The 26,712-nt window shown below is 40.7% G+C and overlaps 2 protein-coding genes across 5 annotated transcripts in view; one reads left to right on the forward strand and one right to left on the reverse strand.

Annotated features, from left to right (window-relative positions):
• CLK1 (CDC like kinase 1) overlaps positions 1–9,904 on the forward strand; it is a 10,311-nt gene extending 407 nt beyond the window's left edge. The window contains exons 2-13 of one of the 2 annotated variants that reach the window (XM_006022099.3): positions 693–850; positions 1,073–1,301; positions 2,355–2,445; positions 2,848–2,914; positions 3,642–3,758; positions 4,896–5,062; positions 5,149–5,243; positions 5,327–5,456; positions 5,893–5,975; positions 8,266–8,345; positions 9,385–9,475; positions 9,559–9,904. In XM_006022099.3, the coding sequence (XP_006022161.2) occupies positions 693–850; positions 1,073–1,301; positions 2,355–2,445; positions 2,848–2,914; positions 3,642–3,758; positions 4,896–5,062; positions 5,149–5,243; positions 5,327–5,456; positions 5,893–5,975; positions 8,266–8,345; positions 9,385–9,475; positions 9,559–9,690 (1,440 nt within the window). In that variant the 3' untranslated portion in view covers positions 9,691–9,904. The remainder of the gene's footprint in view (positions 1–692; positions 851–1,072; positions 1,302–2,354; positions 2,446–2,847; positions 2,915–3,641; positions 3,759–4,895; positions 5,063–5,148; positions 5,244–5,326; positions 5,457–5,892; positions 5,976–8,265; positions 8,346–9,384; positions 9,476–9,558) is intronic. The other variant, XM_025202243.1, reaches the window with a different exon arrangement.
• A 1,327-nt stretch (positions 9,905–11,231) lies between these two features.
• On the reverse strand, positions 11,232–26,706 carry BZW1 (basic leucine zipper and W2 domains 1). Of its 3 annotated transcripts, none has more exons than XM_006022100.3 (12): positions 26,412–26,706; positions 26,195–26,268; positions 22,510–22,686; positions 18,328–18,422; positions 17,950–18,015; positions 17,487–17,622; positions 17,141–17,250; positions 16,773–16,943; positions 15,830–15,976; positions 14,963–15,101; positions 13,332–13,454; positions 11,232–12,645 (listed from the first exon to the last, which is right to left on the reverse strand). In XM_006022100.3, the coding sequence occupies exons 1-12, from the start codon at positions 26,501–26,503 to the stop codon at positions 12,614–12,616; spliced, it is 1,362 nt and encodes a 453-aa protein (XP_006022162.2). In that variant the 5' UTR covers positions 26,504–26,706; the 3' UTR covers positions 11,232–12,613. The 3 variants fall into 3 exon arrangements, with proteins under 3 accessions (XP_006022162.2, XP_025058029.1, XP_006022163.1); XM_006022101.3 differs by having other exon boundaries at positions 12,614–12,645; positions 26,485–26,706; XM_025202244.1 differs by lacking the exons at positions 18,328–18,422; positions 26,195–26,268; positions 26,412–26,706 and having other exon boundaries at positions 22,504–22,587.
• Between the last annotated feature and the right edge of the window lie 6 nt (positions 26,707–26,712).

Here is a 26,712-nt window from a genome sequence, read left to right on the forward strand (position 1 = left end):
CCGACCCGACCCCCATTGGGGCACCGGGGCTTGCTCGCCCCTGCGGCCGCGTCGCAGGGGGAGCCCGCTGGTGGCGGAGGGACCGCGCGGCCCGGCGGGGAAACGGGGACGTGCGCAACAGGAGTGTTCAGGGCGTCTGTGTGAAGCAGCGCGGGGTGGTGGTATTGAGCAAGGCAAATCCACAGGGCGGGAGCGTGTGGGTGTAAGGATCATCATCCCCGTCCCCGTCCCCAGTCCCCAGTTAAGGTGTTTTTTATCTATGGAAGCTCCACAAACACTCGATGCATTTTTGTGTCTCTCCCCCCCCCCCCTTACATTAAAACTTTATCTTAAAATTCTCCAAAGACTGGGGAGCGGGGGGAGCAATCAGGGAAGAAGAGCAATATTACAGGCAGGGTTACAGTTCAATGGGTGCCTGATGCCAGTTAAACTGACTAAAGGGGAACATGATACAGGGCACCAAATCTTTTAGTCTGTCCCTATGCCAGATCCGTTTTTTAAGCACAGAAGTAACTTGGAGGGATTCTTAAAAAAAAACCCCAAAACACCCAGTTGTTAGGACGCAGTTACTGTGCCATTGTAATCCTAGCCCCTGAACCTGGGTTAGTGATTTAAACAGGTGGGCTTTTTAGATTGTGTTCTTTTGTATTTGAGATGTAATTTTAAAGAGGGAAATGGCTTGTCTGTGACAGATGCGGCACTCCAAGCGAACTAACTATCCTGAGTGGGATGAAAAGGAAAGTGGGGATCGTGGAAATTGCAGCAGCAGTCATAAGAGAAAGAGGAGATCGCATAGCAGTGTGCGGGAGAGCAAGCACTGCAAACACAGTCACTCTAAAGTTCCTGATAGGTAAACCACTTTTAAACAACTTTTGGATTTTTAATAGTTAAGCATCCATTTTAATAGCTTGTTTCCACCTCTACATACATGAGTGGGCCATCTCTTTAGGGTGTAGTTTTTTTTAATGGTTTTTGGTTTGCAGGTATTTCAAGAGTGAAGCAGAAGAACAGTTTTGGTTTTTTTGGTAAGAGCATGAGAATTAATCTAAACTTAATTCTTTTTGATTCCTAGTCACTGTGCAGAAGCCAGACCTGCAAATGAAAGAGATCACCATGAACGGCGTTATGTTGAAGAATACAGAAATGAGTACAGTCAAGTACATGAAAATGGACATCATCACAGAGACCATGAAAATGGCTATCATAACCACAGTAGCAAGTCATCTGGCAACAGTGGAAGAAGTAGTTATAAACGAAAATACAAGAGTCATCATAGTGCCTCACATCATCGTGCACAGATGGTATGAGTAATTTTTAATAATTCTGTAGGACTATAACTTCTCATCTAAGTGGTAGTAGTTAAGTGTGGAAGTCCAGGGGATATTTACAATAGGATATTCTTTCTACTATGTATTTTTCCTTGGATGAGAAGTTTCTATGACACCTAGATATACTTGTGGAAGCATATGATTGTTTTATCCTACAGGATAATTTTCTGAAACATCAACATTACTTTGCATGCCTTAAAATGTTTTATAATGTCAAGTACTTATTCTAGCTCTAGGCAGAATCCTCCTGAGAGCCCTGAGAATTGTTTGACAGTAATTTTAACGTAGTGAGAAGACATAGTCAGGATTTTGCAGTAATTAAATGAGGCTTATTGGTTTGATTTTGTTTTTTTCTTTTCTTTGCTTTTCCTTTTTTTTTTTTTTGTATCAGATATGCATGTTGTCTGTCCATTAGCAGGGCATGCACTCTGATCTTAAAGTAATGCCCCACTCCCTTTAATTGTTAGAGCAGTTGAAGGTATGATTTATATTGTAAGACATTCAGCTAAAGCAACCTGGAGTAGATTTATGTTGGTTTTTGTGTGTCATTTTTGATATTTTTTTTTTTAAATTCTGAAATATTACTCGAGCAATGTATAATTCAGATTTTACTTAACTTTTATATTCTAGATTGGCCACAAGGCTATTTTATATAGACAAGTAAATATTTAATCATGCTGGTTTGCAAATTAGGACACTGAAATGTTAAGATTTCAGTGCTTCAAGTGAACCATTTTTTTTAAAAAAGAAAAACAGTTATGTTGTAATTTTTTGTTGCCTTGCCACTTTGAGTATCTTGTCTGAAAATCTGTTCCTTGCCATGTTTTTCTCCTGTAACATAAACTATGTGCCCTGTGAATTTCTGGGGACTGAATTTGAAATTGCTCCTGCCAACCGTTTGTGGCCTGGCGTGTATCTGAATGCCTGAATATCTCCCTGCTGAATGAATTTCGTATTCTGCCCTGAATTCACTCGGGTATATTGATTGGCTGGACGATCTTGGTGCCGCCCACTTGCCGTTTCCAGAAGAGTCATCGAAGGAAAAGATCCAGGAGTGTAGAGGATGATGAGGAGGGTCACCTGATCTGTCAGAGTGGAGACGTACTAAGTGCAAGATGTATAGAATATTTTTCAAAACTTATTAACTTTTCAGATAGAATTATTTCTTTTAGAATAAGATGTGAGGGGGCTTGGAAGTCTTTTCTTTCTGTCTTGATTTCTGTTTGTTTGTTTGTTTTCTGTTTTGGGTTTTTTGGGTGGGGGAATGTTTTTCTTCTTTTGTAGAACTTAAATGCTTATTCATTTTCCAAAATAGTAAATGAAGTTAATGAAATATAGAATGAGAGCTATAACTTGTCTTGATGAGAGTTCTCCAATAAAATATTCCAATTTAGAGAGGTTGCATTTTTTTTTTTGTAGCGGCACAGCCTAGAATAATCTGCATTGATAGTATTTAGTTTTTTAAATAACTAAGTGACTTCACTATTTGCATGACTGAAACCTTTTTTTCTCTTTTTAGATGAAATTGTTGCTACTTTGGGGGAAGGTGCTTTTGGAAAAGTAGTTGAGTGCATCGATCGCAAGGCGTAAGTCTCATGTTCTATTCATGCTTGTGACTTCTCAATGCTAATGTATTTAGCATAACATGACATTTCATAATCCATGCTGCATGTTCAAACTTTTTAATGTGTTGACTTTAAGGTGTTTATGCCAATTAAAACAAAGAAATTACTAATTATTTCTATTTAAAGATGAAACTGATTTGGAGGAACCTAGTATTCATTCTTCTCCAAGTATTGCCCAGAAAACGTTTTGATCTCTATAGTTATAAGCAGCATGATTCTAGGTTTCTCAAGCAGTATAATTTCATAGTTATTGCACATGGCTATTTCTGTTAAATGTAATGCTTGCATTAACTTTAGGGAGAAGACTCTAGGTATGAAGAATGCATTTGTATTAAAATGATTGTTTGCATGAGTGACTTTTGCTGTACTGCTGACAGAAGTAAAAATAAAGTGGAAGGATAAAAGTAAAGTGTTCTGAATTTCAAAATGACCCATATATAATGTAACACGATGAACATTTCATAGTGGGGAAGAGATTGAAATAATCTTTGTAGATTCTTTTAAACGTAGTTTAAGACAAAAGCTCTTAATATATACGAAGAGGCAGCTAAGATCATTTGCTAGTTACCTACAAGTGTCGTGGTTGAATTTTCCTGTGAAAGGTGCTTGCAGTGCATGTCATGGAGATTTTTCTATAGTTCTAATTAGAAAGTTATGTAGTAACCACTAAAAAACTTCTATTTTCCAGGGGTGGTAGACATGTTGCAGTGAAAATAGTAAAAAATGTTGATAGATACTCTGAAGCAGCTCGCTCAGAAATTCAAGTTTTGGAGCATTTAAATGTGTCAGATCCCAGCAGTGCATAGTAAGTACATAAACAGTTTGGAAAATGCTTTTATTTTAAGATTCTCTGTGGTGGTCTAAAGTCCTAAAACTCTTTAATATAATTGTAATCCTAAAAAAAATTTAAAAAATGCCACTATAGAGTATTGCATTTCCTCAGTAATCCTATAGCTGTGTTGGTTCTTTCCTTAGTCTCCCTGGCCAGTCTCCATATTGCCTTACTGTTAACTGTATGATGCTTCATTATCTACATGTGCAGTCCTTTGCAAAGTAACCATTCTTAATTTTGTATGTTTGATTTGAACGGTTTACCAAGATGTGTATATTTTAAAGCTCACGAGTCAGCTGTGATTGACTCCCTAGTATCAAGTGTACCTGCTCAGCCTCTGGCCTGGCTTAGAGTGAAGTTCTTCCATTCTGACCAGATCCTATATGACCATTTCCTGATAGCAACTATGACTTAATCTTAAATCTTGTAGTTTGATTTCCACTGAGAACAGTGACAGTGGTAATCATTGATCCGACTAAAAGTTCTTTTATATTTTTAAGTGTGTTTTCTCTGAAATACTTCTATTGCATCTGTTTGCTAGGTTATTAACCATCTTCCACAGAAATTTTGGAAGGCCAGTTTTCTATAGACTAATATTTTCCCAAACTGGTTTACAAGGCTACAGATAAGTGGTCTGTAGACTGATTTGGTTTTAATTTGGCTCTTGCACCTTTTTATGGTGTTTAATTATAAAAATACAAAAAATTGTTGAGGGTGGCAGTAGTTGGGAGCCACAGTTATAGATTATTCAAGTAGAATTGGACTGCGCCAGCTTTTCTTTTTGTCACAGTTCAGAGAGCCGCTTTTCAACATGTTCCTCAGAAGGTTTTTATTTTGTATTTAGTGTTTTACTTGTAGCCTGCTAGGCTGACAGAAATAGTAGTGCCCTAGGCTCCAAGCTGAAGTAAGCTTCTATTTTCTCCTTGTCCTAATGCTAGTTAGGAGGTTGTGTATCTGAGATGGTTGTGTCGCTGTGTTTTTCCTGGTACCCTGTTAAACTAGGTCATAGTATTTGCATACAAGTCACCTTTTTTTTAACATTTCACCTCGTAGTCATAACATTACTGTAAGAGACATAGGGATGATATGTAAATTTTGCTATTTTTACAGTCGCTGTGTCCAGATGTTGGAATGGTTTGACCACCATGGTCATGTTTGCATTGTGTTTGAGCTTTTGGGACTCAGTACCTATGACTTCATCAAAGAGAATGGTTTTTTGCCATTTCGGCTTGACCATATTAGGAAAATGGCATATCAGATCTGCAAATCTGTGAACTGTAAGTGTGTTAATGACTTTTTTTTCTTATTACTTGTTTTAAAGCTGTTTTTCAGTATCTTGCTAACTTACTTTTTCCTTATATAGTTCTGCATTTAAACAAACTCACTCATACGGATTTGAAACCTGAAAATATTTTATTTGTGAAGTCGGACTATGTAGAAGAGTATAACCCTAAACTAGTAAGTCTCTAGAAACAAACTGTTTTCACAACTTATCTCTGTAACTTCTATTTGTGCATTTACTAACATATGTCCCATTTCAGAAACGGGATGAACGCACACTGAAAAATCCAGACATTAAAGTTGTGGACTTTGGAAGTGCCACCTACGATGATGAACATCACAGTACTCTAGTGTCAACAAGGCATTACAGAGCTCCTGAAGTTATTTTAGGTTAGTAGAAAACACTTCTAAATAGTTGGGAGTATTGTACTTCTGAAGTTGTTTGTAGTTATTAATTCTAAAGCATATTCATCTTAAACTGTTGATCTAAATTTCTGATATGCATTGGGTTTTTTTGTTGGTTGGGTTTGCTTTTTTTTGGTCAGCTTCAAATTTCAAAGTAAGTTGTTTTTTTTTGTTTGTTTTTGTTTTTTTATAGCTGCTATCACATATTACTATCTTTTTAAGATAATACATTCCTTGTTTCCAACGTCATCTATGTGGTGCTTTCAGTTTCCATTTTAATTTTGTAGTGGTAGACGTGTAACTAAACTTATTTTATTGATTCTGTGTAGTATTGTTTGTGTAAGCCAGGTGCATATAACAAAGGACGGTTGGTTTACTTTCTGCAAAAGTGATTGAACCTTACAATTTTTGTTTTTAATAGCACTGGGATGGTCACAACCCTGTGATGTTTGGAGTATAGGCTGTATTCTCATAGAATATTATCTTGGATTCACAATATTTCCAGTAAGTAACTATGAAACTTGCAAAATAAAGGTATTGGTGACTGGTTGATATGAATGGGGAGGGGCTGGTGAGAAGACACTAGACCATAGACTTTAGTCAGAAGAAAGGAAAAAAAAAAAAAAAAGTTTTCATGTTACAGCAAAGTTAAAATAAGGAGTTGCCCAGAACTGACCTCTTCTTGTTACCATACCATGGTACTAGCATGCAAGTGTAATGCTCTGGTGCTAAAGAAAGTATCTTGGCCTTGGTGCAAGATCAGCAAATAATTATTAATTTAGCACTCAGATTTAGATTTTAAGTACTAGTGCTGCTAAACTTCCAGTTATTTCTCTTCCTTGTCACTAAGGTTCCCTGCTCAAGTAACTTTACTCGCTCTTATCAAGTATAAAACCAATTTTAAATAACAAGTGACCACGGGTAAAGTGTCAAGAGCACTATAAATTTTGAACCTTGTTCTAAACATTTGTGATGTGTGTAGAAATGATGTAACTTGAGATTTGAAAAAACTTGTGGCTCAAAGAAGCCCATCTCTTGGGTTTTTCTCTCTCTTTGAGTAATAGGCTTGGCCATAGTCTTCCCTGTGCTCTGAAAGAATAATAATAATAATAATAATAATAATAATATTAAAAAAATAAGTCCAACCTTATAATCTTTAGCTTGCTGCCAAGTTCTTTAATAATGGAACTGGTTGGGAATTTTTTGGTGTTGGGAATTTTAGTCTCTTGATTAAGGAAAGCTGGTTTAATTGAATTTCATTTTCTAGGTTCTGTTAAACTGCATGTGATGTTTTGAACAGCATTGAGAGTTATGTGCCACACAGGTGGCAGAAGACTGGGGCTAACGGGGCTTATCCCCCCACAAATGTGGGGCAGCAAATAGGGCTGTAAGGCACCCCCTGCAGGGGTACAGTGGGGAATGCATGTAGTGGTAAGGGAGAGAGTAGGGCTGGGGTAGCCAGGGCAGGGAGCAAGATGGAGCTGTGAGGGGCTCTTTTGGCTGGTGCGGCTCCTGATGTTCCCCACACCCCAGGAGGGCATTGGGGGCATGTGCCTCCAGAGCTGCACGTGGGGTGGGACCAGGGCTGTGCTGGGCTCTTCTCGCCAGGGCCTGAGCTGTACTGGGGCAGGTGGTGGTCCTGGGAGGCAGATACAGGGGGAGGGGGCTGCAGCCACCCCAAAATTGGCTGTAACCCCCCCCAAACCCCCCTCCCAGTGCTGCCTGCCCTGAGGGCAGCACGGCCCAACCCCCACTGAGAAGGGCCCAGTGCAGCCCTGCAGCGGCAGCATGCCCTTGCCCCATGCACAGCTCTGGAGCACATGCCCTCCCCATCCTCTCCCAGGGTGCGTGCAGTGACAGGTGCCGCCACCCCCTCCCTGTGCTGGGTGCCCCCCCTCAATGTCCCACTCCCTACCCTGGCTGTCCAGTGCCTGCCCCAGCCCCATTCCCTTTAACACGGGGGAGGGGGGCACGGCAGATTGAGGCCCCAGCACCGAGGGCCAGGGTGAATGGGGCCCTGACTAGGCCAGATGGTGGAATGAGGAGGCCCGAAGGGCATGTGCCTCCCTAATCTGTGTGTGGGGTGGAGGCGGTTGTCACTGCGGTGCACTTTGCTTCCTGCTGCAGCTGCCCCAGGAACAGCATGACACCACGTGCCTGCAGCTGCTGGGCTGCCCTGTGCCCTCTGCCTGCCTGGTGGTAGGATGCATGTGGCATTGTGCAGCTCTCAGGGTAGGGGTGCTCGAAGTCCAGTGCGCAGCAGCAGCTACCTCTGTCCTGTACACAGATTAGAGGGGCATGTACCCCCTGGGCCTCCGCTTGTCCTACCACCCAGCCCACCCGGGGCCCCACTCACCCCAGGCCCTGCCTGTGCCCTGCTCCCTCCCTCAATGCTGGGGCCTTGATCTGCCCCCTCCCCACCCCTACCCACACAGACCTACCTGCTGGGGGGAGCGGAGAGGGATGTGTACATGCTGAGCCCCCCCAAATAATTTTTTTTCTCCTTCTGCCATGGTGCCACACAAATGTTGGATGGTTCCTGACTATTGCTTAGTTCATGAAAAATACTTGGTTATAATTTTTTTTAACTTGCTGAAGCAGTTTATCAGCATATGGTCACTCAGATAAACTCAAATTGCAGTGTTAATAAATAAATAGTCTTTAGTGATTATTTAGGAAATGTAGGTACCAGAAAACAGGAATCTAACCTACAGCATAGTCAGCTTGATTAGAACATTTTATCTCTCTTGATGAATAGACTTAATAAATAAACTAAGCAAATTTACTCTTCTAGACACATGATAGTAAAGAGCATTTGGCAATGATGGAGAAAATCCTGGGACCATTACCAGTTCACATGATACAAAAAACCAGGTAATTGTGTATTTCTAATGTCTTCCCTACCTGTGAATAACATTTTGAGTTTAAAATTTCCATTCGTGCCTGAAATAAATGCTTACGGTTGAGACTATCTATCTAGCATTCTGGATCCAGTTTAGTAAGGAGCCAAAACAGTTACATTTTTTGCTTGGCTGGGGTTACGCAAATGTGCAGACTCCTAAGGGGCCAGTGGCTGAGCACCTTGTCAGCTATAGATGCTGGACAGAAGAACATGTTCATGTTTTGCTCTAAGGAGAAACTTGTGCTTTTTAGGTGGGAGGGACTATAATGAGCAGCAGTTGAGAGCACTGCTTCCAGAATGAAGAATGGTCTGTGTAGGATGTTTGCCTACAGAAATTCTGTGGGTTTTTTTGTGCTGCTGCTACCCTTCCTGTATTCTGAAGTCTAGTTTTGGGAGAAAATTGGGGAATAGTGGGAAAATGGGCATGGGGAATGTTGATCTAGCTCCTGCTCCATTCTTTCCTGTATATCATATTAAGACACTCTGCTTTAGTATCAAGAGCACTGTATATGAGTGGGGATTTTTAAAGCTTTTTTTCCATATCAAACTTCAGATCAGAAAATCTTGGGCCAAAAATAGTTCTGGTCGTGCATTGTGTTTATTTGTATGTGGTGATTTATTTTAGTGAGTTGAATAACAGATCCCTGGTGCCTGGTGTCTGTTTTTTTTAATATCACCTGACCATACCTTTCTGATTTAATTTCTTTTTTCTTCATTTGAATTATCAGCTAAGATAGCTTTAACCCAAAACTAGATAGGACTGAGAACAGCAGGAAATACTAGTGTTTCTGTAATATACTTAAAGGAGTTTAATGTTAAGTCTTTACGTTTGGATCAGTAAATAGAATTTGGTATCCGTGTAGGTGTTTGAAAATACCAGTTTTGTCTCTTGTTCTTCTCACTTTTTCTTATAAATTTTTATCCTAGTACCAGTTCCTGCTTGCTTTGCTACTTAAACTGTGCAATGATCAGCATGCAATAGTTTCTCATTAAGAATTTTTCTATGTCCAGGAAACGCAAGTATTTTCACCATGACCAGCTAGACTGGGATGAACATAGTTCTGCTGGTAGATATGTGTCTAGACGCTGTAAACCGTTGAAGGTAAGGTGGCAACTTCTTGCTTCATCTTTTTTTGCTAGGAAGATGCTGTATAAACTTCTCAACTTTTTTTTTTCTTTTTTCAGGAGTTTATGCTCTGTCAGGATTCTGAGCATGAGAATCTATTTGACCTGATTCAAAAAATGTTGGAGTATGACCCAGCCAAAAGAATTACTCTTGATGCTGCCTTGAAGCATCCTTTCTTTTCTTCTCTATAAAGCAGGATATTAAGTAAAATAATCTGCACCTGTATAGTTCTCCATTGGAGATTATAGACTGTGTCAGTCAACAACAAACACCATTTTAAATATTTATTTTGTACAGTTAGCTTTGTAAATTTCCTATTTTGTATGATGAATGTAGTCCTTGTTTGAACATTTAAGTTTATTGATCCTAATTGTTGAAATAAACTTTCTGGAAATTCTCTTGCTATATAGTTGTGCTATGTTAACTTACTTCAGATTGTGACTACTTAACTGTTTCAAAACACATTTCTAGATTGTTCAGGGACTTGGCTTACCGTCTGACATGTACCATGGCTAGCATTTCCCTCTTGCAGCGACTGAGAATGATGCTGGAAATTCACTTGTCTGCATTAGAGCACAAATAGTTGAAGGCTGCTCATCTTAATTCTGTGTGGAAGCTAATCATAGTTCTTTAAAGGAGTGTACTGTTTGTGCTTATTCCTTGCAAAGATTCTTCAGTGTGACTAGTGCCAAGACGAGCATTGCTGTTTTTGTGTCTTCACTGTATCTGACTTCTAGAAATAATGTTTGCCTAAACTCTCTAGAATCAGTTTTGACATGTCTGTATGAAAACATGCACTTTTATTAGATCAAATTAGTAACTAGGAATTGAAATTAACTAGCAGACCATAGGCTGAGGTACAGAAATGTTTTTTTTTAAGCAATCTTATTTGCACCCATTTGGAGTGATCACCTCCAAAGCTTGTTAAATAGTGGGCAGTAGTGTGGCAGTTGAGTAGAGTGCAGGGCTAACTTGTGGTACACCTGCCAAGCAAGTTTTTAGCCCAGTGGCCTAAGCTACATGCATAACTGCCTGTGCTCTAACAGCTGAGCATCAGAAATAGGAAAGCAGGGGACTAACAGTACTGGTGCCATCTCACCACTGGATAACCTAAGGAAGAGTATCTGGACCTGAGTTTATCCATGCCACACATTAAGCAGCTTAAATAAAGTAGTAGTGTTTTAAATGCAAACTTTTTTTTTTTAACCTTTAGTGGATGGGCTAGACACTTGTGGAAGAAAATGCTCTTTAGCTTGCTACATTGCAGTTAAATCTTTATAGTCTTCCATGATTAAGCTTCAGTTATCTATGTTAAGGTAGTCCTGCACTAGTCCTAAAAAATAGCAATGCTTGATACTGGCTCTTTAATTTCCTGGGGGGTTATGAACTAGTAGATGGCTAGTTTGACTCTACCTTACCTCCCTTCTTTCAATTAAATGTCCAGAACAAGAACTCAACTGCACTAGAACTACGGAGGCCTTGCTCTGGGCTAGATCTACCTAGCCCACAGGCTGAGTCCAGGCCTAGAATGCAACTGGAGAATAAGCTTTGTTGCATGTGCTTATCCTTTGCTATGAGTAAAAAAAAAGTGTTTTCAGGAATGTTTGGAATATTAAAGTTGGTTCAAGTCTTTCTTATGAGAGTTCTTAGAAGAATAGGTACCAGACTAGTATCAAGCACAGTTGTTCTGGAGGGTAGGGTAGGGTAGGGTAGGGGGAAAACAATAAAATAGTAAGTGAAAGAATGGCCTTTATTAAAAAGAAAAAGGAGTCTCTAGAAGACCAGTTACAAATCAAAAAGCAGACCACTTCATAGAAACTGACAGACATCCATACATTGAAGTTTTACCAAGATTACTCATTTAACCAATATTTCACTGACAAGGTTTTTCAATTACTTTTTTAGCCTTAGACTGAAACACTATAGCTTCAACACTTGGTTTATCCAAAACCTGCATTAACTGACTGCATTTTGTGTTCTGTAATTCTACCTTTATGGGACAAATATTTAACAAGTAGAGATTGAAGTGGTCAGAGGGAAAGATTTTCAGCTGAGGCAAGGCAGAAATCTTTTAGAAGCAATTAACAATATTTCAGAGCAGTATGCAGTACAGGAAGTAGTGTTTGATCATTGTTTTTGTCCAATGACTGCTTTAGCATTTTACTTTTTTGGACTGCAACTGGGACAGCTACAGCAATTGCTATAACCATCTATAAGTCTGCACAAATACATGACATGAGAACATTAGCAAATATTTCACCCTCAGCTTTTTTACCTATTCTATTGGGAGCTCATAGAAACAGACAAAGCAGATGCAATAAAAGCCAGTAGGCTGAGAGAGAACACTACCATCCTGCTTGTTTTGCCTGGCTAGGAAGTGCCTAAAGGCAAAATCACCAGGCAGCATGAAGCAGGCTATACAGGTTCTCATTCACTAAAATGAAGTGTTCAAGAAGACACTGCTACTGAATAGTGTTTAAAACCATCTCGTCAGCTGTCTGCTACTGTCCACCTCCAAAAAGTGGAGAACACCTAGACACTGCATAAACCTGCCTGAAATTTTGTACCATCAAGCTGCTTGAAGAATTATAGAGCTTTCCATACTGCTTAGTACAGACCTCAAGTTCCAACACCAATCACCACACAGTCTGTTCGTTTGACTTTGTATATATATTTTACACTTTAATTTGCAAACAGAATTTCCATAACAAATCTTATTTACCAAATCATGTCTGCTTGTAAATGTTTATATAGAAAACCCAGGGATAAAATGAATTTCCTTGTGGAAAGCCTTAAATTACATTATTACAGTAGAAAATACAGGAGGTAGAACAACTGAAAAGACTAATGCAATGTTAGAGTCAAATCTATAGCTCCTGTAAGCTACTTAAAACATGGTTTAAAAAAAAAAAAACAAACCAAAAAAAAACAAACCACACTAATCCCAAAGTATTCAACAACTTCTTAGAAAAAAAAAGTAAAATAAATTTGTTATGCAAGCCCTTGTATCATGGTTGATACAGGGAGGTAGGATGTAGGAACCAGAAGAACACATGGAGACATGACATTTATCTACAGCTCCTGTTTGCTTTACTGAAGACAAAGTTCCACCAGTCAGTCACCCTCTTCACTGTCAGATCCTGATTCTGAAAAGTAAAGTAAAGAATTTGATTAGTAATTGATAGGGACTGCAATCCAGTAAAACACATTTTAGAGACCTATTAACAATGCTGCCAATTTAGATACAGGCTTTTACAAGTCACCAGGTTACGCGTACTGTGGAGTCAGTTTACTCTGAAATCCTTATGGCATACTACAGCAATTTTAACCTTGAGACAGGTAATCCTTCTGTAGGAGCTGTGTATAAACCATTACAATTATATGGGCTTGAATGCAGTAGGAAAAAAAGTGGTAACTAAAGAACACCAGTTTTGCAGACTTGGTCCATTTATTTTGGAAGGCACTCTGAGCTTTCTTTCTAGAGACGTAGCTATCACTGACAGAGCTTTATTTTGGAGGGCACAGACAGTCAAGAGTATGATAATTTTACATGCCCTTAACCTTGTTAGATTCTGATACCCTGCATCCAACACTCTGAATTTAAAACAGCTGTAATCTGAATGGGCACTCTGCCAGCATATAAGCTTGCTAGGAGGGGAAAAGATGGCTCCATTCTGGCTGCCTTACCAACAAGTGCTACTTAGGAGTTTTAAATAGAGGCTGAAAATTACTAAATTCCCTGGTTCAACAGTGAAAACTAGTCAGAAGTTCTTGACCCAATGATTTTTTGTACACTTCAGTTTTCAGTACAAGCCAAACAGTTATTGCTTACCTTCTTCTGCATTCTTGAGCCATTCAACAAACTTTTTCATTTGTTCAAGGAAGACACTTTTTCCTTTTGCAAGATGAGCATCTTTATACCATTTCAAAATGGGTTCTTCACTCAGAACTTCAGCTGGTTAAAGAAAAAAAAAAGTAGGTACTATGGGAATTGTTACTGCCAAGTTACAACTTTGTTTTGAGGGCCAGCTTACCAAGCTTTGTCTTATATACACACACACCACCTTGAGGCAGGAGTACAATTCCTCTCCAGACCTGAAAATGGGCTAACAGCAAATCTTACTTAACTGCTTGTTTATGCATTTGATTACAGTATACCCATTTGCTCGCCTAATGAAGGGCTTGGGTGGTGGTGGTGTACGTTTATATATAAAAAAACAAAACAAAACCACAAAAGCAACTTGTGTACTAGAAAAGCGGTTCTCAGCCTTGTGGGGCTTAAGGCACCCATTGACAAAGTATGAGCTCTTAGCTTCCACTCACCCGGCTATGGGGGGCAGGGAGACAGGAGGGGATAGAAAAAACAAACAAAAAAACCCACCTCAAGAATTGAGCAATGCTGCTGTTGATCGATTTATTTTAAGCAATCTCAGAGCACAGCAACAGGTCAGAATGTTTTTGACGCTAGATTTTTTATTTTATTTATTTATTTATTTATTTTTATCTGAAACCTCAGTTTTCTATGAATCGTGTAAAAAAGTTCTAGTATTGTGTGTCACCCTGATTGAGAATCATTGCACTAAAAGTAATATTAAAGACTGGCTTTTAAAAATTTCAAGATTGCAGTTATGGCATAGTTACAGCTTCAATTCCTACTCATAAGAGCAGATGGTAGAGTTTGAATGCTTCAGAGCCATAAAGAGAGTTAAGCTTCTACAATATAAATTGACTCAATATCCTACCTCTGTTCACCCAAAAGAGTCCTATTTGTAGGAATCAAGAGTTCATGTGAAGGCTTTTTTATTACTATGAATCCCTAGGTAGAGGATGAGGAACTGGCCAGCCAGTGGGGAGTACTTCATATCTGCACAACTTTGATAGTGCTCAGAAAACACAATCAAGTTACACCCCTCAATGAAAAGCCGAAAAAGGTCTTCACCGTGATCTTGCATCTATGCAAGGGTAAGAACTGTACTGCTGCTACTGAACTCCAGCAAGGGATTAGACTATGTAAGCAAGACAGCCTCTCCTGACTGAAATCTTTTAATCTTTCCACAGATGAGATTTTGGTAGCAAATTTCTCTATTCTGAACTGAATGAAACCTAGAAACTGAAATAGCTAGATATAGTTACAAGTATTCTCCCAATATCTTCTTTTTATGAAAAGTTAACTTTCCTCTTAACAGGCTTGTTCCAATATTACATATTAGCTTTTCACATTCCTTAGAGTAGCAGTTTCGAAGCCTTGACAAATTGCGCACCACCAATTTAAAACAATACAACTTAAGTACAAACAGCAAATTTGTCATATAAAAGTAATTATAATAAATATGTTAATGCGTACCACTGACAGGTTGTCCGAGTACACCTGGTGGTACCCATATCAGATTGGGAACTGCTGCTTTACAGTAAAGATCTTTGCAACAGTTATACAATGTATAACATCATTCTAGCTTTAGTTACCTTTATAGAAGAGCACCACTATTTTCTGGAAGGCTTTCATGAAGTGAATGTTGTCATAACAGTACTCCTGAATCTTCAGTAACAGAGTCAGCTCAGACTGACCTTGGGTAGTAAAGGCAGCAAGTAGAGGGCTGTATTGCTGTAAGGAATCAAGAAGTTTGTTGTGGAAAAAAAATCCATCATTTCCCTAGTAACATAAGGAAGACTACAATATTCTTTTCAAGCTAGCAGTTTAATCTAATGTTTACTACAAACCAATCAGTTACTTTTCGAAGCTAGAGTAACTCACCCGAGCTTGAGTGTTACTCACCTGAGAAACATTATTTAAAAACACAAAAGAATCTAGTGAATGTACTGAACTGCAAGATGGACTGTCAGTCACCTGGCTTCCTACCTACTTCACATAAGTATAGCTATCTATAGATAGAAATTAAAATGGTGCAAGCCCAGAGGTTGGCAGAACTGCACCAACACTTGAGTGCTATACAGAAGGGGTATCCAATTGATCCAGTCCTACAGGCCAGATGAGGGTCACTGGGCCAGAAGTGCATGGGCTGTTTGGGGCTGATACACCCACTGGGGGCTGGACAGAATCCCTTGGTGTACCAGGTTTTGCCCAGCACCAATGTATATTCTACTTGGGCAAGGGGCGGGGGTTGTGCACATGTATGTAGGAGCAGGGCTCTGTGCATGTCAGCATGCATGCAAGGGAAGGGAACCATACATGTATGTGCATGGACGTGTAATAAATTAGTCCTTGTTAAATGTGGTAGCACAATTCAGAGGAGCTGAGGGGTGCCTTAGTCTAAAAATTTGAGTGAGGACTAAGTAACTCACACAGATGATATCAGAGTAACCACAAAATACCTTCAAGTGCTTGATGGCTTGTTCTGCTACCAGCTCCTCTTTTTTGTTCCATTCCACAGTGCTCATTACACTAGACCAGATTATGCCGATCACAGTCTGTTCAGAGATGTTATTTTTCTTCATCTCCTCCTTGACATACAAGATTATCTGAAGTCGAGAATAAAGATTAGTGTGAACAAAGTCTCCTCTCTCATACAGCTTAATCAAAATATTTCAAAATCCAGTGTCAAAGGCCCTTTTTAAAATTTCTCAACTGCTTGGTTACATAGGAAGAACTGGAGATACCCAAGGCCAAAAACTGTCAAACTTGGAAACTTACATGGGTATTTTTGAAGATGCTCCGGTACATAAGGGTGTGAGCAGACTAAATAATTGCGCTAGTTTATGGAGAGGCATACTGAACCAATACAAGATGCCATGCACTCTTACACAAAAAGTTCTCTCATTTCAGGTTTAGTTACAGCACTCCCAAGCAGTAAATCCTTCTCATTTTTAAAATACTATTTTTTCTGTCCACAGCCTAGCTTATATGGATATCAATTAAAAATTCAGTGCTGAAAAAGCAAGAACCTTACAAGGTTTGTCTTCACTTAAAGAAATCGCCTCTTTCACAGTGACAGCAAGTTTGTCCTCTACAGCAGTAGTCACCAACCAGTCTCTCGACTGACTAGTAAATTGTGGAGCCTCTGACCGTTGATCTCAGTCCGTCAGAGGCTCCACAATTGGGAGTGGCAGGACAGAGCTGAACCAAGCCCCCTGGGCCAGGCGGCAGTAGATCTTGGGGTGCCCTTTACTTATAAAAAGTGATCTTCACCATAAAAAGGTTGCAGACTACTTTTCTACAGCTATGAGAGAGATTAGTTCTTGGCAGTGACTGGAAGAATTAGGGTTAAGACTAAATCCACCTTTGAAATATAGATGGTTTAAATACAAGTATGCATACATCCTTAAATGGATCGCCACGAGACATCTGCTCCTGCAGTTCTTTTTGCAGCTCCTTACGAGCTCCTATGGTTTGCTGGTTCCGAACATATTCGGAGAGTTCTTTTAGTCCTGCTTCAGTGAAGTACTTCATGAAATGTTCAACGCTTTGCTTGTTGGCTGGAAAGAGTTCCTGGGAAAAAAAAAAAAAAAACACAACCCCAAACAAACAGAAAATCAATTAGCACACTAACTACTCTAAATAAGCAGTACTCATGTGTTCTACTAGCACACTCAAGTACTGCTCAAGGTTGACAGCTTAATCTGGTTATTGATCTACTTGCTTGCATATCTATGTGACCACCTAGTGTTCATCTAACATTTCCTTACCATCAGTCTATTATCCATATTGACTCTACGGAGACTAGAAGCCACTGCATTAATGTCCTTCTCATTTATCCATGATTTGAACAGTTTTACTGCAAAAGCTGCAGAAACGCCTGCACAAAAAGAAGGGAAATTACTATTAAACAGAGAGGAAGGAAGCTTGCTTGTGGCATTACCACCTCTCCCCACCCTGCAAAATCAGATTCAAATTAAAGACACCTGCCTGACCACACACAGGCAGCTTGTTGTCATCTAACATTTTAGTTTTGATGACTTTTGGCACTAAAAAGCCTCTCAGTGACTAAATGTTGGGAGCAGAGAATAAGAAGATTGTGAAGAAACAGGCTACCTTCTTTAACCAGGTTCTCATTATAAAGGCTGTTGAGAATTGATGCATTAAGTGTCCCATTAGCTAGCAGAATGCCCGTCAACATGGCCAGTTTGTTCCGCTCAGACTCGGAGAAACCTTTTAAGAACAGCAGCAGCTACAAGAGAAGAGAGTAATTTTTATAGAAAGTAGTCATTCTTAAGTACTAACAGCTTATTTAGCCAGCGCTTCCCCTAAACCACCAGGCAGATGGCACAGGCTTGTTAAAACAATTCAATAATTATTTATGATAGGCAGAGAGTCCACTTGTAGACACTACCCTAGTATAGAAGCTAGTCATTGTTATCATACTGACTACTCCAATACAAGGCACTTATTCTGTAGCATGTAGATATTTTCCTAGTATAGCACTCTTTGTAAAGGAGAAGGCTTCAAGAAGCCCAAGTTGCGGGATTTTTCCTGTTCCCCAAACCCCATTCTATACCTTTTTTACTTCATCTTCAAAGCCTTTCTCCAGGTATTTGTAACGCCGGATTAGCTTGTTAAAAACCTGAAAGAGATAGAATCAGTACATTATTTGTGCCTTAATGACAGATCAAGCAAGATTCAAATTGCTAACTGGCTTTGTTGAACTTGGAATTTGATTTTTGGGACTCGAGTATTTATTTAATTAATTTGAGACAGCCCTCTAGCCCACTGGAATTCAACTGCATTTGTGCGGTACGCCTAAGGCCATTTTCTAAATTAGCACCAAGAATGCGTTTTACATCACAGTAATGCCAAAATGGTACCCAGTTAAGAACAAGTGTACCATGCCACATAAGCTCATAGTAAGTTTAACAGTACACATTTGAGAACTAACCTGAGCAAATGCTTGCATGGTTTCTAGGTCTTCTTGTGCTGCAAATACACAAACATCTGTGCGCATCATGTCATCTGCCAGAGTACCACCCGGGGCTAAAAGGAAAAGATATAAATATTATACATAATATCTTATATACAGTAATATCAGTATAGAATATCTTAATTATATATTTAGTAAGGAAAACATTAAAAACTAGCCTTTTATTTTACACCTAAAACATCTGTTACAGCTGCAAGAGCTGAACTATTGCTTCATGAATGCAAAAAAGTGTTTCAAATTGTACAGCATAACAATAAACCTAGGTGCATGACCTTTAATTCAGAAGTAATTATGAGCTCAATCTTTTAATAGAGGACAACTACGTACATGCCTCTAGATACTACGATGTGGCTGGCCGCTACTGTCTTACTAAACATCAAATAAAGTGCGACTCTATTAGGTCAATAATTCTTAAAATATGAACTTCTACATATATACATACTTCTACAAACATACACCAGAAGAGAAAATCATTGTGCGCTAGATATAATAGCCGCAACACACAGGCTATTCCCAAAGGACACCTGACATGACCATGCAAGTTCCTCTTCCCTCTCAAGCAGCAGAACCTAAAGTTATTTGTTCTAAACAGCCCTCTTTAAAAATTACTTGTGGATGCTGTGTCCAAGACTTGAATCAAACAGATTATTCCAGTAAGCACAGCAGATGTCTGTAGAGACTAGGTATCAGTCTAGGATAAGTTTTCAAAACCAAGCACCTGGCTTCAGTTTTGGAATGTCATTTTAAAATTCAGTCTTCAGTCAATTCAAAAGGAAGACAAAACGTTCAACCTTAGCAGAAGAGAAGACCGTTGCTCCATCCTGTAACTCATCTCTTTTCCCACCCCTGCAATGTATAAAATCCACTTCAATGTATGAGTCACTTAGTGATTCAAAGTGATTTATACTCCTATAAAACAATCCCCTCCTCCCCCAACTTTTTCAGCAGCTACACTGCTTATCAGTTCACTGAGGTCCAGATTACAAGTCACTGCTCCGAGGGAATTAGTCTTTTCGCTGAAACCATTAAACCAGTCTCCCCCTCACACTGCTCATACCCACTTTAATCAGATTCCAGTCAAAAGCCTGCCCCCCCAGAAAAGTCATCAACTTAAAATTTCCACAAGTTACTCATTGGAGTACACGAGGCAGTCATGGGGACTAAAGCCATCTTTTTATACATTTCATAGACATTACGGCTGGAAGGAACCTCGCAAGATCAGTGGGTCCAACCCCCTGCCCAAGGTGTTTATACAATGAAGAACAAAACTAGTCTCTATTCATTCTTGTTAGAAAACAGAGATTCTGGAAGAAGTGCAGAGCTTTCCTTTCTTTTCAAGAAAAAAGGACCTGATATACAATAGAAACTGCCAACTAGATAGCATCTGACAGCAATGTTATTTCAGCAATATTTCTAAAATGGGATAAGGAAGATGGCTTCTGTATTCAGATACAGAAGCTAAATATTTAGGTACTGAAAATAATAATAATAAAAAAAAAAATATCAAGGAGACATTGGTGTTGTAGCATAAACACCACGATCTTAAGAATGTATATGGCGCTCCTCTTAGTACATTTGCCAATGTGCTGATCTAAAAAAAGGCAACAATATGAAAGTTATTTTATGCTATGTTAAACTAATGCATTATGAACTTGGTTAAGTCCATTAGAAATGTACTTTCATTCTTGACTGTACCACCACCTGTACCTCCGTACCTTCTATTAACTGTTAGCTGATGGTTCTGAGGTAGTACCAAGACCAAAAGTGGAACATTTCTGAATGGATAATCAAGATGCAACTCTTCAGTCCAGCCTGTAACCTAGAGGCTATTTAGACTTACTGCTCCTGTCCCACATACCCAGGCCACATTCAAATATTGAGTTTTGAAGAAGATTGTGACACTCATACTTTCTTTCCACACCCATATTTCTGCCTATACTACTAGACTCTGGAATCCATGAAAAACTATCCTTTTACTACTGAAACAACAATATTCCCCCTAGTTTTGGGCACATCAGTCCCATTTAAAAAACAAAAACAAACAAAAAACCCCCAAACTGTCCAGATGGCTCTTCTGCTATCAAAAACCAGGCACTATCACCTGGCTAAAGTCCTGTTATTTAGCCTCTTTCCATGTACACAACCCCATTTAGTTTTACACCCTCTTCTGCAGTTTCCTGCTTGTCAAGGTTTCTATCCTTAACAGTCAGCTTTTAATACAAGGCTTCTTTCATATTGCCCCTTCTGTATGGTACAGCCTTTGAACTTGTGAACAGTCTTTATTTTTCTCAACCTCTTTGAGATGCATCCCAATTTTGGATGTCTGTGTCAGAGTGGAGAAGCCAATTTCTATACCAAAACAGAAGCAGGAAGACAACACTGTAGCTGCACCAGGGCTGTCCTTTCCACACTAGAGGAAGGATTAAAACTAGATGTCAGTTTTAACCCTCCAACAGCCGCTGCTGAACTGGCCATTGTTTCTGGCTGAGCAGCAGCTGTGAGGGCTAAACTGTAGCTTTTGCCTGGACAGAGTCCACCAGGATTCAGTCATTACTTTGGGGGTAGGAAGTAAAATTTTCCCCATTGTTCTGCTTTCCCAAATCAAGGAGCACAAGACATGGATGGGGACACACAGAGTACTATTTGTAAATTGGTCTGGCTCTTATGCAAGATGTTGACACTGCTGCCAAGGTGGCAGCTAGGAAAACAACTACCCCATGCACAGAGCTGTGGTACATAAGTACACTCCCCAATACCTAGAGGTGCACAGATATAGATCGGTCCGATATCAGATTGGTACTGATATAAAGAAAACTGGCTGTATCGAATATCAGCCCAATGGGGCTGATAAATGCCTGTACACAGCCACAGTGTAGCACTCAGGCAGTGAGGAGCACAACCCGCAGCGTGGAGAACTGCCTCCAGCTGGCAAGTCCATGGTGATGGAAGGGGAGAGGGGAGGGGGGTAGATTAATGCCCCACACAGTGAGGGAGGGAGCAGGGTGTCTCCCACTGCTCTTGCACCCCAGGAGAGCACGGGGGGGGCAGAGCCCTGCAGCTGGGGCTGTGAGGGGCTCTTCTCAGCAGGGGCTGGGCTTAGAGCAGGTGGCTAGTGGCGCTGGGAGGATGCTGCATCCACCCCAAATTTCATCACTGCTCTGCTCCCAGCACCGCTAACAGCCACCCAGTGCAGCCCCAGCAGTGGAGTGAAGTTTGGGGTGGATACAACATCCTCCCATTGGCACCTGGTCCGAGCCCAGCCCCTGCCGAGAAGAGCCCCGTGCAGCCTGCCCTGCCCCGATACAGGGGTTACACCCCCCACCCCATTCCCCCCAGGATGCAAGCAGAAGCAGGAGCTGCCTCCCTTCCCACCCCACCTGGGCAGGGCCTAGCCCTGCCCCCTCCTGCATGGCAGAGGGCCGTTATCTGTCCCTACCACACCCCTTCCCTCCCCACTGGACTTACCAGCTGAAGAGAGCTGTATTGGAAATCGGAATCAGTATTGGCTGAAATGCCTCCTTAAATATCAGCTATGGGTATCAACCCCCAAAATCTCTATTGGTGCACCCCTACCGATAACCCAAAAGCAGGCAGGAGAGCCAGCTCATGCTGCAGCCTCTTAGTCCAGCTCCATCCCCCTCCAACCCCAGCTTCTCCTGGGAAACAAGGTGCACAAGAGGGGGAATTGTTTTGCACAGCAGCTTTCCAAGAGAAAAAACAAAAATGCAAGTGCTAGAGAGATCAACTGAAAAAAAGAAGTCAAATTTAAACATCAGATAAGGGTGGGGGAGAACAAACAAACTAAAAAAAGAAACACTTAGACTGGCAGTTGCAATGGATTTTCCATCTAAGCAAGCAGCCACCAACATTCTAAGAACTGCAGTTTTTATCCAGTTGGGAGGCATAACAAAACCTAATTAACCATTTCTGCTCCAGTGCAGACAGCCAAGGCAATTCCTTACAAAGGTTATTAAGGCTGTAGCACAACATTAATTTGTATACTGCCAAGATCTGAGACAATTCAGATAAATAGGGCCAAAGTCAATAGCTTATACTTGTGCAAGGTGTTACTCAATCCCGAACGAGGTCCTATCAAAAGGACTGTTTTAAAGTTTAGTTCAAAACATATAACACACTTACCCAGCATGCCACCAGCCACCAGAATGTCAAAGAGTGTCTCTGCATAGCGGCGATAATCAAGTTTTGCTCCAGAAGCATCAAGAAACTTTGCTACTGCTTCCAAGTCAGTGCCAGTTTCAGTTAAGCCTTGAATAATACAATCCTGAAACTGAGTAGGGTCAAACCTCTCTTTTTCATCTGCAAAAAACAACATATTGCTGGTTGACAGACTATTCGACTACTTAAATTTTTCAAGTTGGAAGATATTGTTAAAGATGGCTTCTGTAAATGCATTTACTATAGAACTGATAGTTTCAAGTGTTGCAGTTTAACAAGAAGTCTCGAAATACTGTGTACAGATAATGAACCAGCCATTATTTTATTAGGGACCAGTCAGAATTAAACAATCTGGTCTGAAAAATATCAGGACCGCTGCAATCCTCAGGATGAAGTGCAACTATGTTTGGACTTCAGCAAGTGATCTGGTGTTTCACCTAAAGTATAACAAGATGTACATCAATCTTAAGGCCAGTCACAGCATTCCCCTTTCTCAGCTTCCTGCTAGGAAGGAATCATTGCTATCTTTTACATCTTAGCCTAAGAGCAAGTTTTGCCCCTTTTACCATGCCTTGGATGGAGAAAACCAAAATGCATGGCATACCGAAGACTGAACATGCTTAAGTATACTTCCATGCAGACTGCATCATTCATTCCACACAAAACTGAGCATCTCATTTCATTTTTTCCAGTTAGAAGTACCAAGTCACTATTGAAGCCAACTAGTACGAATTGGTTGGTTTAGAATCCACTAATGTGGGGTGAAGCGCTCCCCTATTTAGGGCCACAGCACGTGCAGAAAGGCATGATTTAGCATTATAGTAAAATGTTCTTCTTACAAATGATAAACCTGTGAAGGTTATGTTATTTGCTTCACTGCATACAACTCATCTTCACAATTCTATACATGAAGTAGGGCCTTGGTAGTTTGAGTTTTTACCTACTGAGGCCTACTGCCCCTTTAAGGGAAGTTTCATATCGTTTGCTTTTCCAGCATTGTACCTATAACCAAATTCTAACCAGTCAGTCTAGACAACATTCAGCTAAAGGGTTTGAAATGACTGATTTCAACTGTCCTGTCCCAGGAAACCATTTCAGTCCCCTTATTCAACAGATCTAGGGTTCTAAATTTTAAAATGCTTAACACTTGCTATCACATTCCATTAGTTATGTTTCAATCTTCTCCTGTTAAAGATTGACATTTCAACAGTTATATCAGTGATTATGGCTAAGCCTCGTAACTCCATGCAAAGAAAGAAATGTTTAACTTAAATTAAGAATACCTTTAGTTAATTAAGACAAAAATTTAAGTAATGGAAAGATTCCTCAGTTTCTCCAAATCCTTCTGTTAAATGCATCTTTGAACTATTAGTCACCAGGCAAAAGGAACCTGCCACCAGAGACGACAGAGATGGTTAGCTGCACTAGTCTGAAGCTGAAGGTAGGGCAAGGTGAGGGTGACACCTTAAGAGCAGGGGTCAGCAACCTCCAGCATGCATGCCGAGCATGGCACTTAAGGCCATTTTGCTCGGCACACCACCGCCAGCCCAGGCTCCAAGCAGCTGCTGCCAGCCATGGAGCCCAGGCTGCTGCCAGCAGGCAGCTGGAAGGCTGCAAGCAGACTGGGCTCCATGGGCTGACTGCAGCCAGGAGGCTGCAAACAGCTGCTCTGGGCTCTGGCATATTGGCACCTTTCAAGGTAGACATTGCGGGTGTTTTTTGGCTCTCTGGCCAAAAAATGTTGCCTACTCTTGCCTTAGAGACTAAATGGCTCACAGAGGCATGATCTTTTAGACAAGCATTTGACAAAGTAGGTACAAGAGCTCATGCCTCTCTGAACCATTTAGTCTAAGGTGCCACCCTGCCTTACCTTCTGCAAGGACTACAAGTGTTAGAAGCCACTGGTCTAAATTACTTCAAAAAACACAAAAAACAAAAAACTTCCCCTCTTGTAGAGCTGCTTGTTTTATTTAGAGGAGTGCTACATTTGTTCAATAATGGCCTCATTCAGGGCAGGTTTCAACATGTTTGCCATAGCTGAATGCAAGTCTAGAGACAGTTTTCTTGAAAGCTCTGCTGAGAAACTGGGCAATCCTTTTTTAGGCAGCTATCTATGGGGCAAACTGATTCTGAGGATGAGACTTAAAATTCTGTTTACTAAATTGAAGCAGTGTTTTAAGAATGTGTCCCAATCCATTGTGTGTGGTTTCTTGTATTGCTTACAAACAACAGATATCATGTTACAGGATTAACAGACATGCACCCACAGAGGCAAGCAAAAACCCTAAACCAAGATCACTAGATTGGGCAGAGCTAACCCTCCGAAAGAAAAGTAAATGCTACTAAGTTATAATTTAGGCTTTATCTGTTCAGCATCTTCCCCAAAGCAGCATAGTTCTCTTTCCTGCTGCCTAGGAGAATGGCAAACCAACAACAACAGCTACCTACTGGATGACCTACCCTGGGATACCTGCATGCCTGTCTATTCCAGATCTCAACGTAATTTACACTGTTACAAAAAGTGTAAGTTACAAACAAGTCTCCACACCCTAAATTCTGCACTTACACTTCAGTAAATGTTCATTCTGATGCAATATTTGTCCCTGAAGAAACTAAAAAACAAGAATTTGGATACCCAGACACAAATCCTTTACCTTAGACTACTTTAAATTTTACATTCCTCCAGACTATTTTTATTTGTTACCACCCCCTCCCCCCCACACTTGAAAAACAGACAGATAACCCAGGGGTGGCAAGCCTACGGCACAGGTGGTACAAGTAGCTGCCTCTGTGAGATCAGGGATGGGACATACAGCATAGGAGCAGATAAGACAGAAAACAGTATGTAGAACAGGAGACTGGGCAGCAGAAGGGGACTGGAGTGGCATTATGAGGGGGCGAAGGACTAACATGTCAGTGCCTGCCAAAAAAGATGGCCCCCACTGAGATAATCCATCCTATCCTTTTGAGGGGAAAGGCTTAACTATTGTTTTACCCCAAATTTAAGCTATTTAAGAGAACAGATTTTAAGACATTAAAAAGGAAAGTAAATTTCTCATTTCCCAAATGAAGCTGGATCCCAGAAACAACAAGGATGTTCTTTCCCTCTCTGCTCCTTCTCCAAGGAACTGATTCCTCCCTCCCCCATCACTACAAAACAGCCTCATTCAGATTATTTCTATAATGTCAGAATAAACTTCTACTTCAAACTAGTTTACAACCCTTGAGTTTAATTATTATTTTGGAAGAGCTATTTCTCAAGTTGGGGGCATAATGGCAATAAAATGTATCATTTGAGTTCAGACCAGAGGCTCCACATTAGTAAAAAGATATACATCAGTTTTAATATTTTTAAATTTATACTAATGAAATACTCATATTTTTTGCTTTCAAGTACCCTCAAGGTGCAACACACGTTTTCCATATACTCAGAAGTATACGTATATTACGTATACGCCAAGTGCCAGCTTTGCAGGTCTCTGCTCAGCACAGGTATCTAGGCGCAACGTTCCAGAACGGAAAGATGTACCAACAAAGGCACGTTTATCCATTCGCTCACGTGCCACACGCTCCAACATGCCCTTGCCAATGTCAGCCACAGGCGACATAGAAACAAACAGTCTACTTGCACAGAGCAGTTAACATTTACCTCTTTTTCTAGTTTTAAAACGCTGGCCTGATAGCGTCGGCTTCTGCTGCTTTTGATTATTCATAAAAGACACTCTGCAGAATAAAAAGAGAAGAACATTTTATCCCGATTTCTTTGGGAAAGACAGAACATTCTTATGTGAGCTTCTAGTTTGGGAGAGCAGCAGACACTGCACAGGTCTCTGCACCAGGGTAGCATCACCCACTCCACCACAGACCTGTCGGGGAAGGAGCAGCAATAGGGCACAGGGAAGTGACACTGGATGAAGTCACAGAGGAATAAGGCTCTACCCTGGCGCCTGGCCTGCATCTGGATCAAAACAGGCCTGGGATGGCAGTTCACGCTAGCAGCTGGCGTGACAACGTGAAGTAGCAGCTGATGGGGGGAGGGGGTCGCTTCCGGCCACGCGGGCCGCCCCGCACGGGCTGCGCGGGGGGGAGGTTTTACTGCCTGCCCGCTGGGAAGCGCCGCCCCCCGGCGAGGCCGTGGCGCCCGCAGCTCCACCGGGCCCAGGCCCC

Source organism: Alligator sinensis, unplaced genomic scaffold (genome assembly GCF_000455745.1).
Source record: "Alligator sinensis unplaced genomic scaffold, ASM45574v1 scaffold566_1, whole genome shotgun sequence".
Classification (NCBI taxonomy): domain Eukaryota; kingdom Metazoa; phylum Chordata; order Crocodylia; family Alligatoridae; genus Alligator; species Alligator sinensis.

Excerpts from the sequence above, each read along its gene's own strand:
- BZW1 (XM_006022100.3), bottom strand. The coding sequence starts at position 26,503 with ATGCAGGCCAGGCGCCAGGGTAGAGCCTTATTCCTCTGTGACTTCATC. Across the intron at positions 22,687-26,194 it reads TTTTAAAACTAGAAAAAGAG|ATGAAAAAGAGAGGTTTGAC; the intron begins GTAAATGTTAAC and ends TGTTTTTTGCAG. Across the intron at positions 18,016-18,327 it reads CCATGCAAGCATTTGCTCAG|GTTTTTAACAAGCTAATCCG; the intron begins GTTAGTTCTCAA and ends TATCTCTTTCAG.